General features: G+C 46.7%; 2 protein-coding genes across 5 annotated transcripts; one reads left to right on the forward strand and one right to left on the reverse strand.

Annotated features, from left to right (window-relative positions):
- Positions 1-3,510: 3,510 nt before the first annotated feature.
- Positions 3,511-11,619, reverse strand: LOC128850786 (OTU domain-containing protein 3-like). Its single transcript, XM_054055797.1, is given in 9 exon segments — positions 3,511-5,155; positions 5,494-5,675; positions 6,058-6,154; positions 6,754-6,882; positions 7,239-7,361; positions 9,778-9,890; positions 10,606-10,754; positions 11,449-11,514; positions 11,516-11,619. Coding segments are annotated over 9 exon segments (1,125 nt in total). The 5' UTR covers positions 11,605-11,619; the 3' UTR covers positions 3,511-4,978.
- Positions 11,620-11,765: 146 nt separating this feature from the next.
- Positions 11,766-18,487, forward strand: LOC104066512 (E3 ubiquitin-protein ligase RNF186). Of its 4 annotated transcripts, none has more exons than XM_054055799.1 (2): positions 11,766-11,864; positions 15,797-18,487. In XM_054055799.1, the coding sequence occupies exon 2, from the start codon at positions 16,442-16,444 to the stop codon at positions 17,429-17,431; it is 990 nt and encodes a 329-aa protein (XP_053911774.1). In that variant the 5' UTR covers positions 11,766-11,864; positions 15,797-16,441; the 3' UTR covers positions 17,432-18,487. The 4 variants fall into 4 exon arrangements, with proteins under 4 accessions (XP_053911774.1, XP_053911773.1, XP_053911775.1 ...); XM_054055798.1 differs by having other exon boundaries at positions 11,785-11,992; XM_054055800.1 differs by having other exon boundaries at positions 11,785-11,992; positions 16,239-18,487.
- The last annotated feature ends 245 nt before the right edge of the window (positions 18,488-18,732 follow it).

The raw sequence follows: 18,732 nt of genomic DNA on the forward strand, positions 1-18,732 counted from the left end.
GCTTCCCTGTGCTGAGCTGTGCCCAGCCTCAGCTGAACAGGAGCCTGGCATGGGCCACCATCCCCCAGCTGCTCCCTGCGAAACCAGGTGCCCTCAGAAGCAGCAGAGAGCTGGGTAAATCCAGCAGCACTGGATGAACGGGTTTGTAGGTGTTTGTGAGCCCTCATCTGGAGGAAACAGCTAAAAAATGGTGAAAGATAGCACAGGTTTTCACTTCTCGGTGACCCTGGATGCAGCCTCTGCCCTTCCCAGCCTTTTCCTTCCCTGTGAGCCTTGTTCTGAAGCCCTGGGAGGGCTCCTGGGCTGGGTGGGCAGTGGCATTCTGCTCTGCAAGGCAGTGGTGCCTCCTTTCACAGGCGCTTTTGAAAGAGTCCCTGGAAAAAGCCCAGGAGGAATTGGAGAGGATGGAGCAGGACATGCAGGAGCTGGAAGAGCAAACACACAGTATCAAGGTAGTGCTGAGGCCACCCCCATGCCAGGAGCGTGGGTCAGAGCGTGCTGGCTTTCACGGCTTTCCCCTGTGCAGGAGTCCTCAGAGGTGCTCAAATCAGGGATACTGAGTAAATTTGGCATCCTGAAGGAAGCCCTGGAGAGTTTCCAGTGCCGGACGGTAGCCAGGATCAAGCAAGAGCAGGTAGCAGCACTGGAGCAAGTGGGGGAGAACTGGAGCCTCCTGAAGGACCACCTGTGCTTGGCCAGCACAGGGAGAGGGCTCAGCACCTTCTCACCTGCCCTGACCACAGGGCTCTTCTCCGGGTACCGTTGTTTTGTGGAATCAAACCCTATAACCCCAAATGAGTTATAAAGCAGGTATGTTTATTTCCAGCGCTGGGGTGCAAGGGGGTTCTCCTCCCAGCTTGCACACACCATAGAACTTAACTCGCAGCTACTTATAGTGCAAAGACATGCATAGTTAAAAGCGCCTACTACATATTCACAACGTTTCCTCGCTTCGCATTATAATTAGTTCTGGAAGGTTTGCTCCGGTCTTGCGCCTGCATAGTGCCTCCTGGTGGTCGTGGGCCGGGGTCTTCGGGATGAAGTAAGAAATCTTCCTCAAGATGAAAAAAGATTTTCTCCTTTAACTGCATGCAGCACAGTCGGAACAGTTTAGAATTACAAGTGGCCTTGGTGAACTTTAGTGGACAAATTAAAATTCATCATCCAGACCATCGGTTGATAACCTTTTTGCAACAAGAATGTCTAGAGGAAAAATCTAAATGTAGTACCACACTGGTAAATGGGCTGACAGTTTTTACAGATGGGAGTGCAACACCTTATTGGCATTCCACATTCCCAACTGGACAGGCAATTGTAGAACGAACACATTGCACCATCAAAACTCTTTTGCAAAAACAAAACCAGGGGGAACAGGGAGAAACGCCAGCAAATAGGTTAGCTAAGGTACAAGATGTTATGAATTGTTTACGATTGCCGGGAGATAATTCCCCCAATAGTGAAACGTATGCAAACCATGTCAACGGGAATGATTGATCATAAAAATCAAGTGAAAGTCATGGTAAGAACTTGGGAAGGTCCATTTCCATTGTCACCCTGGGGACGAGGATATGTTTGTGTCATTACAGACAGCGGTCCAAGATGGGTTCCAGCAAAATGGGTCAGTAATAATGGATGCTTGTGTGATGTCTAATTGTACCTATAACATCACTCGAAAAGATCAGAATGTAAATGCCACCTTACCTGTGTATAGAAACGCTACAGCCTGGTACAGTTATACCTCTCCTAAGGTATCACATTCTTTTTCTTTTCCAGTTGCTTTGCCTGTAGAAATTTTTTCTGATTTGTGGAGATAAATGTGAGGAGGAATTCTGTCAAAATTTAGTGGTAGGCCGTGTAGCCTTGGATGGCTCAAACTACTAACTCCCAGTCTTACTATGTTTTATAACAAGAAACGAAGTAAACGAAATAAACAATATATCCATCAATTTGGGGCTGACTGCGAGAGTACAGTCACCTTTTTGGAACTTGGAGAAATGGTAGCTGCCTCAGCATTGGCTCCTGGGGCAGCAACTGCAGCAGCCTTGACAAAGCTGACAAATTTGGGATGTTGGTTAAGTCCTAGAAAAGTCCTAAGGATTTAGGACTTTGTCAGGCACACTGACAAAGCCTGGCTAAAGGCTGAAAACTTGCAGTTCGAGTGAACTCTTTTTCTGTAGGGGAGCATTTGGGAAAACACTAGCCTAGGAAAGGTGATGGTGGTCGATAGGTTGCAGGGACAGCAGCTTTCTACATTTTCACAGCACTCTGCTGCAGAAACTGACAGCCTCTGGCCTGGATGGGCGCACACTCTCCTGGGTTGAAAACTGGTTGGATGGCCGACCCAGAGAGTGGTGGTCAATGGAGTTAACTCCAGCTGGAGGCCAGTCACAAGTGGGGTTCCTCAGGGCTCGGTACTGGGTCCAGCTCTGTTCAATGTCTTTATCAATGACCTGGATGAAGGCATCGAGTGCACCCTTAGCAAGTTTGCGGATGACACTAAGCTGGGAGGAAGTGTGGATCTGCTGGAGGGTAGGGAGGCTCTGCAAAGGGATCTGAACAGGCTGGACCGCTGGGCCGAGACCAATGGGATGAGGTTTAACAAGGCCAAATGCCGGGTCCTGCACTTGGGGCACAACAACCCTCTGCAGCTACAGACTGGGGGAAGAGTGGCTGGAGAGCTGCACGGAAGAGAAGGACCTGGGGGTGCTGGTTGACAGCTGACTGAACATGAGCCAGCAGTGTGCCCAGGTGGCCAAGAAGGCCAATGGCATCTTGGCTTGTATCAGAAACGGTGTGACCAGCAGGTCCAGGGAGGTGATTCTCCCTCTGTACTCAGCACTGGTGAGACCGCACCTTGAGTACTGTGTTCAGTTCTGGGCCCCTCACCACAAGAAGGATGTTGAGGCTCTGGAGCGTGTCCAGAGAAGAGCAACAAAGCTGGTGAGGGGCTGGAGAACAAGTCTTACGAGGAGCGGCTGAGAGAGCTGGGGTTGTTTAGCATGGAGGAGGCTGAGGGGAGACCTTATTACTCTCTACAACTACCTGAAAAAGAAGTTGTAGAGGAGGGAGAGGAGAGGAGGGAGCTGGGCTCTTCTCCCAAGTGACTGAGGACAAGACAAGGGGGAATGGCCTGAAGCTCCGCCAGGTGATTCTATGATTGATTCTATGTGCTGTCATGCACTCACCTTCAAGAGGCAGCCAGCAGCCCTTCTCCAGACTCTCACTCCCCAGGCTGTGTGGACATCCAAACTCACGCAGCTGGTGATCACTCAGCTCTCCAATATGTCCAGCCTCCTCTGCAGGTCCTTGCTGTCCTCAAGCATCAACAGCTCCTCCCACTTTTGTGCCATCCACAACCTTAATCAGCAAACCTTCAAGTACTGCCTCCAGCTCATTTCAGATGTTGAAGAGTGCTGACCCTAAGACAGATCCCAGCAGAACCCTACTAGAGACCCTGCCAGCCTGATGCAACCTCAAGCTCATGACAGGAACCAAAGGAACTTCCTCACCAGCATTAACGCCCATTCTACCACCCCAGCATTCAAAGTAGAGCTCCTTTCTTTTCATTCTTCAAACACTCTAGATGAACAGGAACAGCACAAATCACCTGCAAGCTCAGATTGTGGCAGCTCAGTCCAAAAATCATTTTTATTTCCTTGCTAATTTAGACATTTCAAGGAATGCATACGATTTTTTTCAAAAGCAATATTCTTTACTTTCAAGGCATCCATTTTGTCTCTGCCCAAGCTGATGAGTTGCCTCCTGTCATCTATTGTTTGTGTAAGCATATATGTGCTTTCTTCCAGCTTAGTGCTTGATGCGAGTCCAAAAACCTGAGTGAAATCCAAAAAACTGAAACACTGCAAGCCATAAATCAAGGGCCAAGTTCCACGGTCCCTACACTTCAGTTCAAATTCCCGGTTCTACAGTGGAAAGCACCACAGGATTCAAGCCGTACATTCTATAGTACTTGGTGACCTTACTCAAGAGGAATTTAAGATAGAAAAATCCTACCCTGAAAATAATTTATGAGGAGTGAAGTAGGCAGAGTTCCCTGTGATCACTGCAACATGGAAGCTTTTTCCCAGGGCTCCTGATCTTCTGGCTATACTAACTTCATTTGGAGAATAGCAACTATTAGGTTCCTGGCTTGAAGTAAAGCTCTGGAGTAGCCCAAAAGCTCTAGAATAGGGCAAAGGAGATGAGATTCCAGATGTACCAACACTCAACAGAAATCTCATGCCTGCTCATACTGCCTACAGATTGGATGAATCTGCCCTGCAGAGTCCACTGGGTTTATTATTCCTTTTTTCTCAGACTGTCTTAGTAGGCAGAAAACAAACTGCTCCCAAACTTCAGCACAAAGCAAGCACGGATGCAATCTCATTCTCCCTTCATGAATGAAACACTTCTGAAACAGCCCAGCACAACAGTATAGGCACTGGCAGTTTGGTTAAAACTATCGCTGCATTCTCACATGAAAAATGAGGAATCTCACGTTTGATACAGTGTTGATGGACACACTGCACTTCAGAAAGGATTCTGGGATTCTGTTGTCTTACTTTATTTAAATAAAAAAACCCTCCCAAGTCCCTGAGTTGAGAACTGTTAAGCTTTCCCTGACAGCAAGGTTTTTAAGCTCCTCCAAGCATAACCAAGTAAAAAGTTGATATAAAAATAATAATCATCAAGAGTTGTCAAAGCAAATCTGACACTGCAGTGGGAAGAAAAGGTTCTCACCTTCATCCATCTCTGAAATTATAAAAACAAGTTTTTTCCTAAGTCCAAACAACTCTTCTCACACACAGGCTGATGCAGTAAGCGTTCACCACACGCAGACACAGAGTTTGCGTGCGCTTGGAGATCTCCACAGAAATCAATTTTAAGATAATAATAGGTGCTTGTAAACACGCTTAAGGGTTTTTGCCTTCATCAGTTTTATTTGCCTTTCTCCCCAGAGCACTCAGAACACATTCAGTCAGATGTTCAGAGCCTCCATGGTCTTCACCAAGGTGACGTGGCTAGAAGAGTCTGTCTCTCTCCTGCTGCTGTCTGCACGGTCGTTCTTACTGGCCAAGACCTTTTGTCGGTGCCTTTCTTCCTGCCGCTTCTTCTTCTCCAGCCGCTGCTGTTCCTTCTTCTGTTTTTTAGATACCTGAAAGGGAAGGATGCAAACACAAAGCTGAAAGCATGCGTTTTCTGCTCAGCTGGGTGAAAATACACTGGAGAGGACATGGGCAGATATCAAAGCAGCTGACAAACAATGTTTATTCCAAACTACTCTTAACAGGAGTTTATTTTGTGTCATTTTAGGAAGAATGCCACATGTCACTAATAAATGTTTGTATCACAGAAGTCACAGTTGTAGCAGCAACAAAATTCAGTAAGCAGTTCTTTGTAATTCCAAGGAGGAGGCAGTTGCCAATTAAGCAATCCTAAGCATTCACCTAATTAAAGAACACGTGAATCCCTGCCAAACCGCCCTTCTCATACCTTCGGGTTTCTGCCAGCTTGATTCTTGTCATTGTTTCTAGCCTGTCCAGTGTTGTTTCCTATTTCACCTTGATGCAAGCTTTGATTTCCAGAGATTCTTGAGCCATATCTATTTTCTTCTGACAAAGTTCTGCTACACGATTCCTGAACTTCACTCTGGGGATCATGCTGCTCCTCAGCACCTACCAACAACAGAGATTTTTCTCAGACATGCTCTGCCCAGAAGCTGTCTCACTATCAGCCAATTCCTTCTTCCAGAACTTATAGTATCATAGAATGGTTTGGGTTGGAAGGGACCAAAAAGATAATCCAGTTCCAACCCCCTGCCATGGGCAGGGACGCCTCTCACTGGATCAGGTTGCCAATTTCTGGCACAGTGGCCTTTTTGGAATCTGGAATGAGTCTGTCCTCACTAATAATCCTGCTAAGCACAGAAAGGCTGATGTGGCAGCACAGCCAACTGCAAGCTCCAACTGCTGCTGTCCCTGTTGAACTGCTGTTATCAGGGAATGCTGACGTCGGACAGCTTCTTCTGAAGCACCAGGTGAAACTCCCTGTACTTACTTATTCTTTCCACTTCATTCATTTGAATGACGGCAAATATTGCAGATTCTACATTGTAGTCTTCCACGTCCAGGATGCGACGTACTAAATCAGTGTCCTGTCCGTGGAAAAGAAAGATAACACTGACAACGACAGGTCAAATCACTGACATACATTCAATTAACACCCATCTGTGCCACAGAGAACAGCTGTCTGCTTTCATCACCTTTCAGTTACCCTGTTTGACGCTTCTGAAAAAGCTGAGGGAGAAAAATCTTAAAATCCTGATGATACCCGGACAAAGGAATATCCTGTTTCAGTGTTAACTGGTTCCACTCCTGGCTCTCTCTGTTCTATGCTCTTCCACAGCGCAAGCAGCCGTCTGCAGGAACCACATGGGCTCTCCAGTGACAACAGCCAAGATCCAGAGTACCAAGGTGTTGGAAATGTCCCACTACAAACACCCTCAAAGATCGCAAATCTTACATACTTCGTTGCAAAGTGAATTCCCTGAGAGACTGCAAGACAAACCTTCAAAACTTATCAGGAATCCACACAGAGCATGTATTTCATCTACATTTCAGGGTTGAGTCCAGGATAAAATGCATCCTGATTTATGGCTGTGGTACTGAAACTGCCCAAGATGAGTAATTTTTAGGCTACTTTCATGTATCGAGAAAGTTTGAACATGTAACACAAAGGCTATTCAATACTTACTGAACACCCAGTAGCTTTCAACACTTTTTGTACAGCATCTTCTGTTTCACCTTCAATCTCATCTGCTTCAAACTCACCCTTCCAAAGCTTCGCTTCCTCCCTCTTATTTGAATCATTTTTGCAAAGCATCTGCAAGAAGAGTGAAGCCCAGCAGATCACAAAGGCATGCAGCAATTCTATCATAAACAGTGAAATAATCTGACACTGTCATAAATTGACTTGTTATGGCACACTTCTCAGATATATCCTGTGTCAAAGCACCTGGGAATCGCGTAACTTCTATGATCATTGACACTGTTTCCCACAACTCAAACACTGCCGAGCAAGCTCTCACACGCTACCAGGCCATGCATACCAACAAACAATTTGTGGCTTTTGAAGGGACCAAGCGCTATCTCAGTGCAAACGAGAAGGGAAATCAACCGGTAACATTCATCTGCTCTGTTTCTCACCCACAGCTGACTGAGGTCACCATCAAAACCAACCTCCATCTGAAGATACGCTGGAGCTTCAGAATCATCGTTGATTCTCCTCACGCTGTCGTAGTGCTCTCTGTAACGGTAAGCAATATGAAGTTCCCTCACGTTGTTTTTGTCTGTGCCCCGAATCTAAATGAAACAAACAAACAAACAAACAAACTTGCAAATTAGGATCTGGAATCAACTCTAGCATCACATTTTTCAGAGTTTCTATTTTTTGAAGCAATGATGAACACTGATCAGAAGCAGACGAAGTAGCTACTGAAGCGTCTTTAAACGGGTACCCTAATAAGCCAGATGTGCCACAGTCACAACAGAGCTACTCTCTCAAGGATTACGTCTGAAAACCAGCAGCACAACCGTGGGTCCATTACATCACGGCAAACAAAGCATGGCATGAAAGTATTTCAGTGGGAAGCTCAAAACCGTTCTCTACACTTTCCACAGAACTATTCCTTTTCTGATCATCTTCCCAGACCCTGTTTCAGTTACAGCTTCCCTGGAGTGTACACCTTTTTCCCCTCAAACACGAGAAAAAGAAAAGTTTGTGCAAGTTACGACCGCAGTGGGAAGAGTCTGCCACAGTACATTTTGCTCTGCAGTTGGGACAAGATGCTGTTTTAACTGTTTGCACTCAAACTGAATACATTTTGTTTTTAAAAGAAAGACTGGTAGAAATAAAACCAAGCCATGACATATTTACTCTTTTCAAGAACACTGTTAACAACACTCGCTTTGTCAGTACCAAGTACAGCAGTTCCTGTAGAAAACTCCTGCTCCGACTATTCTCTGCTGACGCAAGAATGATTCCTACCCCAATCATCAGTGCCTCGAACTATAAGCTAAAAGCTACACAGCATTCTGAATCTGGCAAGGAATGCATAAAAGCACACTGTGTGTGCAGATCGCTTTGCTTACTTGTCAAGCCAGAGTTCAATGACCTGACAGCTTTCCTGGAGAAGACGTCAGTGAGCAAACGACAAGAAATGCTTTGCTTTAGGGCTCCAGAATTTCCCAATCCCTTTACGTCTTTGAATCAGCTTATCCCAACTTACGGAATTTACACAAAGACACCTTTCAGCCACGACTGCAGTTTCTGTTGCACAAACAACTTCAGATTTCATAATGCATTCACCTCCATTCAACACATTGGATCCAAGTAAGATTTATTTTCAATGTTTCTACTCTGCCAGAGCCTAAACGGGTACCTATCAAATCCTAAAGCTCTTGAAATTCTGAAAATTGTCCAGTCTAGGTCTGAGTGGTGAAGCCTCTTTCTGCATGCCTTCTGCACACTACACTGGTACTCTATTCAGGCTATTCACAAGCACCTAAGACAACCTTTCATCAACAAGACTATGCTCAGGCAAAACAGAGCTCATCACAGACTCTGTTTACAACCCTGGAAACGTCAATAAATAGAGAAAAAGAGTTTAAGATCTGAGCAGATATACGAGGTATCAATAAAGATTTGAGGACACTGAGGTGAGTATCTGGTTCAAAACAGCAACAAAATGAAACTCTCCTGCAGGGTCATCACCTCTGCACACCTGCAGGTCAAGCAGTTGAGTATCTGTGCTCATTGTGTGCTTGCCAGGTACACTTTTTTTTAAACAAAAACCCCTGTGAGTTAGCTGTCTCACTGCCAAGGGTGCGTATAAATGAGAGTTCAAACTCAGGTGGGTTTAGGAATCTCTGGGACACTCTTGTAAATGTATTTAAGACCCCACTGATAGCTTTCATCTGGTCCTTATTGCCCTGTTTAATCTGTACACTCTGTTGGTGCTGTCCGTAAACTGGGTCCAGCCCTTCAATCATTACTTCCATCGTATAAAACACCCAGAAACAATCTTGACATGACCTCAGGCTCTCACTCGGTCAGTGAACAGGCAGAGACTGGGTGTAGACCTGCCACAGGAAAACACCACAGAAGAGCAGGAGGGACCTGATGGATGCCTCACTAAGTGCCTCACTGTCAGAGGAAACCACACACAGAGTCCTTCCTTTCCAGAAGCTGATTAAATACTGCCTTAATGTTTTAAAGCTCATTCCCTCTTCCATCCAGACCAGAACCTCATTTCTCCAACCTTCAGAAACCTTCTCATTCCCAATCCCATGCAGCATCAACAGAGCTTCTTTCCCACAGGCTGCAGGGACCACCTTACTACACCTTCACTTCCATTTTCCTGAATGTTTTCATACAGGTTTCCTTGAGTTTGGCTCAAATCTGTATCAGAGAAGTCCCCTTGTATTTAGTCCAATATCCAGGAGACAGAACCATAACAGGGAAGGTAGCAGCTTAAAACCAAATTAAAGCATGCTACTCTGTCTTCACACACTTATCAGGCATTCACTGTTTTCCTTCATTCCCTCTCATCCTCACTGAAGGTTCTTCCTTCAAGGCTGACAAAGCAAGCACAGTTCTAATCCATGCCAAGCTCCCTATGGCTACCAAGCATTCTCTTTTAACAGATCAGCAAGTTTCTACACTGTTTGAATCTACCAGCTAAAAATTAGGCAAAAATACAGAAGTGTTGTTTCTCACCTGCCAGAGCGGCGCATTAGGCTGATGAATAACCACATTCAACTGATTGTTCCTTGCAAAGGCCACAATAGCATCGTTGCCAGCAAAGGTACCGGGCTTGGCCAAATTGGTAACTAAGAGAAAAAACATTCATAAGAGTTGGAATCCCAGTGTCCAACACCTCCAAAAGCACTGGAAGGATAGCAACAAAATTTCAGCACAAGCCCAGGAAATTCCGGAAAGGAAATCCCAACAGTGAAATGAAAACTGCTGAGAACATGGCAGTGACAGAAATTAACACATCTTACATGACCACAGAAACCTCTAAAAAACATGGTACACCCTCAGATTATGCAAGGCCATCAGCTCAGAAGGAACAGTGCCATGCACTAACCGAGCAAACCATTTCCAACAGCCCCTGCATGGCACCTGGCACATCCCCAGAACACTCAGAGCAAAGGCTGTGTTGGTCTTGGCTTCCCCTGTGTTCCCACTGTGAAACATCAAACGTCAAGGAGAGAAAGAGACCTAGAGAAATCAGCCACTCAACACCCAGTAGCATTCAAGGACAGCCAGACAACACCAAATTTTTACTCCTTGCCTTTTTTTGCCTCCTTTCTTTCTCCTAAGTTTCTCCTAAATTTAAACAATTCCATGACAAATGTAACACATTCAATAGCTCACCTTTCTACCGAAAGAAAAGAGAAATGTAAACTTACATTTTCCAACAACTAGAGGGGAGCCCTAACATAGTTCTGGGATGAGGAGCTGTTTAGTACAAAGGTGCTTAGTTGAGACATAATGACATTAGACAATAATGTCTCCTTTCGTGTCCTGTGGAGACCCTACCGTGTTTGTCAAAGGGCACATCATCCTCCACAAAAGGCTCAAAATCCTCCCGCCACTTTATCATGTAATCCACTGTCTCCTGGCGATGTCTGAGGTGGTTCCGTGAGTGGCCCTCCAGCTGATCACCCAGGGCCCGGAACAAACAATTCCTACCAAGAGAGGAGTCGCAGGTGAGTCTGGCTGAAAGAAAACAAACATACAGCCCTAAGTGAGTGGCCCTGGCAGAGCAGCAGGGACAAAACGGTGTTAACTGGGAAGAAGAGCTGTACTCCTCCTACCCATTAAGTTCAACAGGATATAAATGGGATGTAACACCTATTCCCTTTGAATGGCTGCTGGAATGAGAAGAAATGCTGGTAGGAACATGTTTTGAGGGAACATCAAAAACTCCAACTGAGCAAGCCAAGGGTGGTAACAGTGCCAGGCCAAACTGTCTTAAACTGGCACTGAGACAAATGACACAACAGAATAAACAACCACTCAATGATCCACCAAGCAGTTTCCCAGCAGGCACTTTAAATTCTACTTTCTCCCAATCCTTATAGACCTTCTGGCCACCCAGCAGGCCAGGGGAGCCCTCAGCTCTGCTGGGGATCAAGTCTGGGACCAGCAGAGCCCTCACGCCAGCAGGGCACAGGCCTTGGGCCTCAGGGACACAGGCCCTGCAAAGACCCAGAGCGGAGCCTTCTGACCTCTGTGGGGTACAGGAGGGAAACCTCACTCTAAAGAGCAATGGTCCGGCTCAAATCCTGAGGGAAAGCCCTTGGCCCCAGGGACACCGGCTCCAAACGCCCGGGCCAGGAGGCCCAAGGACGCCCCGGGCAGACCGGGCGCGGCGCTCACCCATCGCCTGGCACCTCCCTCAGCTTAAGGCCGAGGGCCCGGAGCTGCACGGCGAGGCCCCCTCCGCCCGGGCCCGAGGCCGTCCACTGCTTGGGGCCGCCGGTGCCGCCCGGCAGCGCTCGCCGCCCGGGGCCCACCTCCCTGCTTCCGGGACATCCCTGCCGTGCGCCCTCACGTGACTGTCCTATCACGTGACTCCGCCTCTCACGTGACCGCGTCGCCAGCGGGAGCGGCTCCGGGGTGGTGAGAGCGGCGCCGCCCCGGCCGCCCCGCCACTGCCGCCCCCTGGCGGCTCCTACGGGAGGAGGCGGGAGAGGGAAGGAGGAAAAGGGAGGTTTCGTAAGTGGAGTGGCGTCAGAGATGGGGGCGATACCGAAGTTGCTCTGGAGCGTGTCCAGAGAAGAGCAACGAAGCTGGTGAGGGGCTGGAGAACAAGTCTGACGAGGAGCGGCTGAGAGAGCTGGGGTTGTTTAGCCTGGAGAAGAGGAGGCTGAGGGGAGACCTTATTGATCTCTACAACTGCCTGAAAGGAAGCTATAGGGAGGTGGGTGCTGGCCTCTTCTCCCAGGTGACAGGGGACAGGACAAGAGGGAATGGCCTCAAGCTGCACCAGGGGAGGGTCAGGCTGGATAGTGGGAAAAAAATTTCACAGAAAAGGTTATTGGGCACTGGAACAGTCTGCCCAGGGAGGTGATTGAGTCACCATCCCTGGAGGTAGTTAAAAGATGGGTAGATGAGGTGCTCAAGAAGATGGTTTAGTGGCAGATAGGAATGGCTGGACTCAATGATCCAAGAGGTCTTTTCCAACCTGGTGATTGTATGATTCTGTGATTTATCAGGGCTGGGCAGTGTGAGGCAGCGATCTCCATCAGTCTTGTGCAGCCAGACAGGAGCTGGGACAGAAAAGATTTTCCACTCACATGCACGTGGATAAATTTTTCCAGAATTTTTATGCATATTCTATTACTTTCCAAGGTCTAATTTTATTGTTATTATGAACTTCACAACAGCCAAATCTCTCACTAATTTGGAGCTTTGGCTCCAGCTCTGCCTGACCTTGCATTTGACATAGGGAGAGACTTCAAACAGAGGTGGTTACAGAAGCAGACACCTCTGCTCAGAACAGATCACACTGAACTCAAGGCATTTTCATCTCCAAAGAATGAACTGTGTCTGGGAAACACTGCTTAAAATAAAAAAAACCAACATGCTCTTAGGGGGGCATTCTTTCTAACTTTCAAAAAATACAATTACTGGGAACTCTCTTTAGCTTAAATCAAAATCTTCCACTTTTTGTAACAGTAACGACTTCTTGTATCAGGACTCATTGTAGTGTTATTATGAACTTCAGAACAGTCAAATCTCTCGCTAATTGGAGCTGGGTCCAGCTCTGTGTGACCTTGCATTTGAAATAAGGAGAGGCTGCAGACAGAGGGGATTGCAGAAGACGACACATCTGTTCAGCACAGATCATACTGAACACAAGGCATTATCATTTATGGCATCAAGTTGTGCCAGGACAGGTTCAGATTAGACATTAGGAAAAATTTCTTCACCAAAAGGGTTCTCAGGCACTGGCAGAAGCTGCCCAGGGAGGTGATGGAGACTCCATCCCTGGAGGGGTTTAAAAGATGGGTGGATGAGGTGCTCAGGGATGGTTCAGTAGTGGACAAGTACGATTGGACTTGATGATCTCAAAAGTCTTTTCCAACCTAGCAATTCTATGATTCTATGATTCTATTTCCAAAAGAACAAAGAATGAACAGTATCTGGAAAAACACTATTTGAAAAAAATCATGCTCTCAGAGGGACATTCTGTCTAACTTTCAAAAAAAAAAAACCTCCAGTTACTTGGATGAAAGATTAACTCTACTTTAGCTTAAATCAAAATATTCCACTTTTTTGCATCATAACTACTTTTTGTATTGGGGAGCTACCAGGCTCCAGGAGCAGCTGGGAGAACGGTGACAGCAGGGCCAGGATATGAAGAGCAGCACCGTTCATTACGAGCATCACTTGATGCTCTTCCTGAGCCTACCACATTCCTGCCTAATTAGCACCTGCTGCTAATTACACTGTGCAGGGGCCCTTCCTCAGGCATGGCCACAGCCCGTCCCCGCTCTGTGCCCTCCCAGCCCCGCTCTCGTTCCCCCTCTTCTAGGTCTGTCTCTGCTAGGCATCCATCATCACTCTGCAACCAACTGGAATGGGAACTGGGAGAAGACGGAGCATTCATGGGGTGGCAGAGCAGGAACGAGGCTGGCGGGAGCAGGAATGATGGGAACGGGGCCTTCGGGAGCACAGATGACAGGAGTGTGGCTGGTGGGAACAGGAATGGCAGGAATGGGACTGGTGGGAATGGGGCTGGCAGGAACAGGGCTGAAGGGAGCAGGGATAGCGGGAGCGGGGCTGGTGGGAGCATGGCTGGTGGGAACAGGGATGGCAGGAACAGGACTGGTGGGAATGGGGCTGGAAGGAGTGGGGACAGCAGGGCTGAGGCTGGCAGGAGGGGTTTGGTGGGAACATGGCTGGTGGGAGCAGGGCTGGTGGGAATGCAGCTGGCGGGAGTGCAGCTGGTAGTAATGGGGCTGGCGGGAATGGGGCTGGTGGGCGAGGGGATGGCTGGGGTGGGATTGGTGGGAATCCAAGCATGGATTTTGCTCTGAAATGATCCAGCTGCTCTCTTGCATCCGTTTCCTGTCACAAACAAGTCCATAAGAAGCATTCCATAGAAACACATTTTTTATGCAAACAAAATAAAAGCACAAAAACAGGATGAGTATCTAAACTGACTGCAAATGATTAATGAAACAGTAATTAGCTTAAGTAGTGTTAAGGGGCAGTAGGTAATTCAGTTAATTACAGCTTGCATGCAAAGCAGCGACCATCATTTGTGTCACCAAGGACAGAACTGAGCCAGAATTAGGGCAGTTCCTTTGAAAACGCCGTCATTGAAGGACAGTAACGAATGGACATTTTTAGCCCAATATGACTGACAGAAACTAGGCAGAGGAAACCATGTGCTCAGTGAACACCAGTGCCAAAAACGCAGCCAAAGAATCACACAACCGTGGCCTCCTGAGCCCTACGCAAGATCACGCTTCCTGCCTTGGGGTCCCAGTTCCCCATGGCAGTGACCTGCACCCCTAGGGAGGCACAAGGACCTCTCCAAACCACAATGTGCTCTCCTTCTTCCCTTGAGTGCATTGTCCTGTCTTCTGGCATGCATCCATAGCAAAATAACCATGCCTCTCAACCTGACTCGGAGCTTCCAGCATATGGAGGTGAAAGGCACAGAAATGTCACTTCTGCCCACTGCTGGAACACAGAGCGAACAGACACAGAGGCATCGATTCACCTACCCAGCTCTAAACCTTTCAGCGAGGAGCGTAGCTGCCCCTGATGGTGTCTGTTCCAGCTTCCTAGCATTGCCAGGACAGTTTCATACTGTTCTAGTGATTAAGAACCTGTAAATATTATGACATTTCCATTTTGGCCCTGGGAACCGCCAGTCTAAATTTGAAATTTCTAAAGCATTGGAATAATGTCAGAGCTGTCTGCTTTTTTCCAGATCTTTTCTTTCCAATGGCATTAACTTACTAATAAGGAGGAATGTGAAATGCAATAGAGAATTCTGGTTTTTAAACAGAAGTGAGCCCTGCAGTTTGCCAGCCACTTCCACATGTTCTTGTACTTCAGTTGTGAGTCCCACTTCTGCAACCAAAAGCTCTTCAGGTCCCTAAAATTTAGGGTCACCCAAAAGTCTGACAAACCCTGCTGCACACCACGTCAGCAGGAATACAGCAGGAATACAGCAGGAACACCTAGAGACTCTTACGAAGTTTGCTTACAACACACCTTCTGCTATTGCTCAGCAAAGGAGAACAAGCTCTTCTCACCTCATTCCCCCTGAGATTAGAGTCTTCCTGAACTCCTTGCCCTCCTACATTGCAGCTGTTTTATTTCTTTCTGTTGGAGGGAGAGGCTGGTACATGGCAGCACAGGCAGCCCGAGCATTCAGGTGCACTTGAGGCTACAGACTTTCCTTCCTTCCTTCCTTCCTTCCTTCCTTCCTTCCTTCCTTCCTTCCTTCCTTCCTTCCTTCCTTCCTTCCTTCCTTCCTTCCTTCCTTCCTTCTCTTACAGAGAAACAATCTGTATTTTACCCGTCAATTAAAAGGGCAGAAATTAAGAGAGGAAGGAGTTTTGTTTAGGCATTTATTTTTCAGAAGAACTGAATATTCAAAACCCCCTTAACAGGGCTTTCCTGAGTGCGTGAGGTTATCCTGTGAGTGGCAAGAGAAAGTAGACAGTTCTACCAAGACATTGACCTTGCTTTTAATTTTCAGATCTCTCCCATGGACTCCGAGAGTTCCTATATGACCCTAAGTGACACTTCAGTTCGCACCTGAAGCCCTCTGATGGCTGAAACCAACAGGGATGCTCCCAGGATAAAAGAGTTGATAATAATCAGGCATTTGACACTCCACATTAATAATCTCAATCTCATTCTTTACCTTGTGCTGAGGGGTAATGGCTCTAGGGTACTGAGTATTGCTAAAGCAAGAGCAGACTTCCTACCCAGAGCACTCAAAACTGGTGATACTTACGCTCTCCCTAATAAAAGCCCTGCATTCCATACACCAATTCACTTATTCATCTGTGTCTTACTCATTTATTCATCTAAGTCATATTCACTTATTCTTCTGTGTCTGTCACTGTCATAAAAGTGGTGTTCAGAGACCAGTGACACTGCTTTAAACAAATAAAGTACTATTCTTGTACCAACAGTAGAGTCAGGCGCTCACAGTGAACGAAGCTGCTGTCTGCTCATGCCATGGGGTCTGCTTCCGGATGGGAATTGCTCACTGATACTATCATCAGCCATTGTAAAAATGTCTCGGCTACGAAGTTAATTGTTAACTCAGGTCCCCATCTCATAAAAACATCGTATTGTAGGAGCACAACATGTTTAAAGCTGTCACTAATCAATCATGCATACAGTGGGAATAAAGCAACATATAAAAGGAGCCAGAAGCTCAGCAAGTCCTTCAGCTACAGGAAGACAAACGGCACCGAGGTTTATCTCCATGGAGAAATCCACTGACAAGGGAAACAGATCAGCAGCTCCCAGAGTACCACAGGCTGAAAAGGACAGCCCTGCGCCTGCTGCGGAAGGTGCTGCAGGAATGAGCAGAGCAGGGGCCCTGCCAGAAAATGCTGCAGACATGAAGAGGCCGGGATTTACTGAAGAATGTGTTAAAGAAAAAGAGAGGTCTTTGGGCACCGAGAGAGGCAGTCCTGATGCCTTCAAACCAGCAGTTTTGGAAAGAGACTGTCCAGACTTAAAGCCTCTCGTGATGCTAATGAACAAAACCTCTCCTGAAGCAGGAGGTTTTGAAATGAACCACCAGTGTTCAAGCACAACACCTATCGACATGGACTGCCTCATTTGCTTCAACAAGTACAACATCTACAGGGTACCAAAGCTCCTGAACTGCCAGCATGCATTCTGCGCTGTCTGCCTCAAGCTTATCCTCAGAAAGGAGGAGAGTGCCTGGATCATCACCTGCCCGCTGTGCAGAAAAGCCACTTCTGTGTCAGGAGGACTTATCCGCACACTTCAAAACAAAGAAGACATCATGGAGCACTTGGAAAACCCCAGTTCCAATCCTGAGGTACACATCTCTGCCATAGGGCTGGACAATTGGACTCAGAGCAGCCAGGACATCTTATACAGAGATGAAAACGCTCCAGCAGACAACAGACTGGCTGTCCAGAGACTTGCGCTGCTCCTGCTGCTGGTGGTGATTCTCACCATCATCATCCTCCCATTTACATACTTGGGGCTGGTCAAATGGGTAATTTGTCTTATGCTTGCATTGGGGTTGGCCTTGTCTGTGGTGCTTTGCTGCACTCCTAAATTCTACTGGAGAGGTAATAGCGACTCGCACAAAGAGACCCACATCGCTGCTATTGCCTGAAACAATTAATGTGAACTGCATAGAGACAATGGGCTAGTCCTGCCTACAAAGCTGCAGTTGGGAGCACTGGTCCGTTACTGGACTTTGAAAGCAATCACTCATGTAATCAATTCCACAGGTGGCTAAGCTGGCTCAGCAGCAATGTATGGTGGTGTTAAATTTCATTATGGGAAACTTAGCCAATTATTTATATGTTGATATTTATGAGATAAAAATTGTAGGTTTTCCACATGATTTTTATTCCAGACTAATAATGTTGTTGTTTGGCTTTTGTCATTGTGTTCTTCTTTGTGTCATCTCCTGCTTAGCACTGCAGGACATTATCTGGAACACCTGGCAGATGATATCCTGTGAAAATCCTGTGCTTGCATTTTCCCACTCCCTTAACTCATGTTCACCTTACCTTGTGACAATGCAGCGAAACCAGGGACTGGGTGCCCAGCCTCCATGGAATACCATGGAACAGAGTGGATTTAACAGAGAGTATCACTTGAATCCCTGTCCCTGCCCAAATGGCTGTTGGCTGAAATGGGGAGGTGGGACTGAGAAAAGAGGAGCCTAAGAGTCTAGGAGACTAGAGAGGGAGAGGCAAAATCAACACTTCTCACCTTGACTCCGTGGCGAGGCTCTCAGAAGCTCATGACACTCCAAATTCCCCATGTTATTTAGCACAGAAATAGTTCTCTTGCCTGCACTCCTCTATCTGGCTGCCTGCATTGCTTCTCTGCATGCCCTGTTTCTGTACAACGCTGCCCTTGGAGGTGCTCACAGCTCTCCTTCCAGAGATCCACAGCAATTTGTCTGTTGCCATGCTGGAACACATGAGATATTTTTATATGGAATTAAAGTTTAATGATGTTAGTTGCTCATTGACTTCTGTGTTTCAGTTCCTCGCTGACAATTAATGTCAAAACATTGCACAGTTTCCTCGCTGACAGAAGTACCACTGAGAAAGTGTGTTGGGGAACAGGTACAGCTGAGTTGTGAGTAAAGCAAGAAAGTATTGGGTTGGGTTTTTTCCTGATTTAAAAAAAAAAAAAAAAAACTTAGTTGCTAATAAAATATTCTGTAACCCAAATAAAATTTAATTGGAAAATAATGAGAAGTTTGCTCTTAGTTACGTTATATTTTGAAGAGCACCACAGATCTCAGTAGACCTTGGATCAGGCCTCTGGCAAATATTTGTGTTTGATAAGAATGGAAACTGCTGTTCTCTAGTCGCTCAATATATAAACACACATGGTGCCTCACCAACAGATAAAAGAGATTAGACTGAGAGGAGAAGGAGCAGTTGTCCTCCT

The sequence above is a fragment of the Cuculus canorus genome, unplaced genomic scaffold, assembly GCF_017976375.1.
Source record: "Cuculus canorus isolate bCucCan1 unplaced genomic scaffold, bCucCan1.pri scaffold_71_arrow_ctg1, whole genome shotgun sequence".
Classification (NCBI taxonomy): Eukaryota; Metazoa; Chordata; class Aves; order Cuculiformes; family Cuculidae; genus Cuculus; species Cuculus canorus.

Bases quoted from the DNA above. Each gene is read 5' to 3' on its own strand.
- LOC104066512 (XM_054055799.1), top strand. From the start codon at position 16,442: ATGCATACAGTGGGAATAAAGCAACATATAAAAGGAGCCAGAAGCTCA.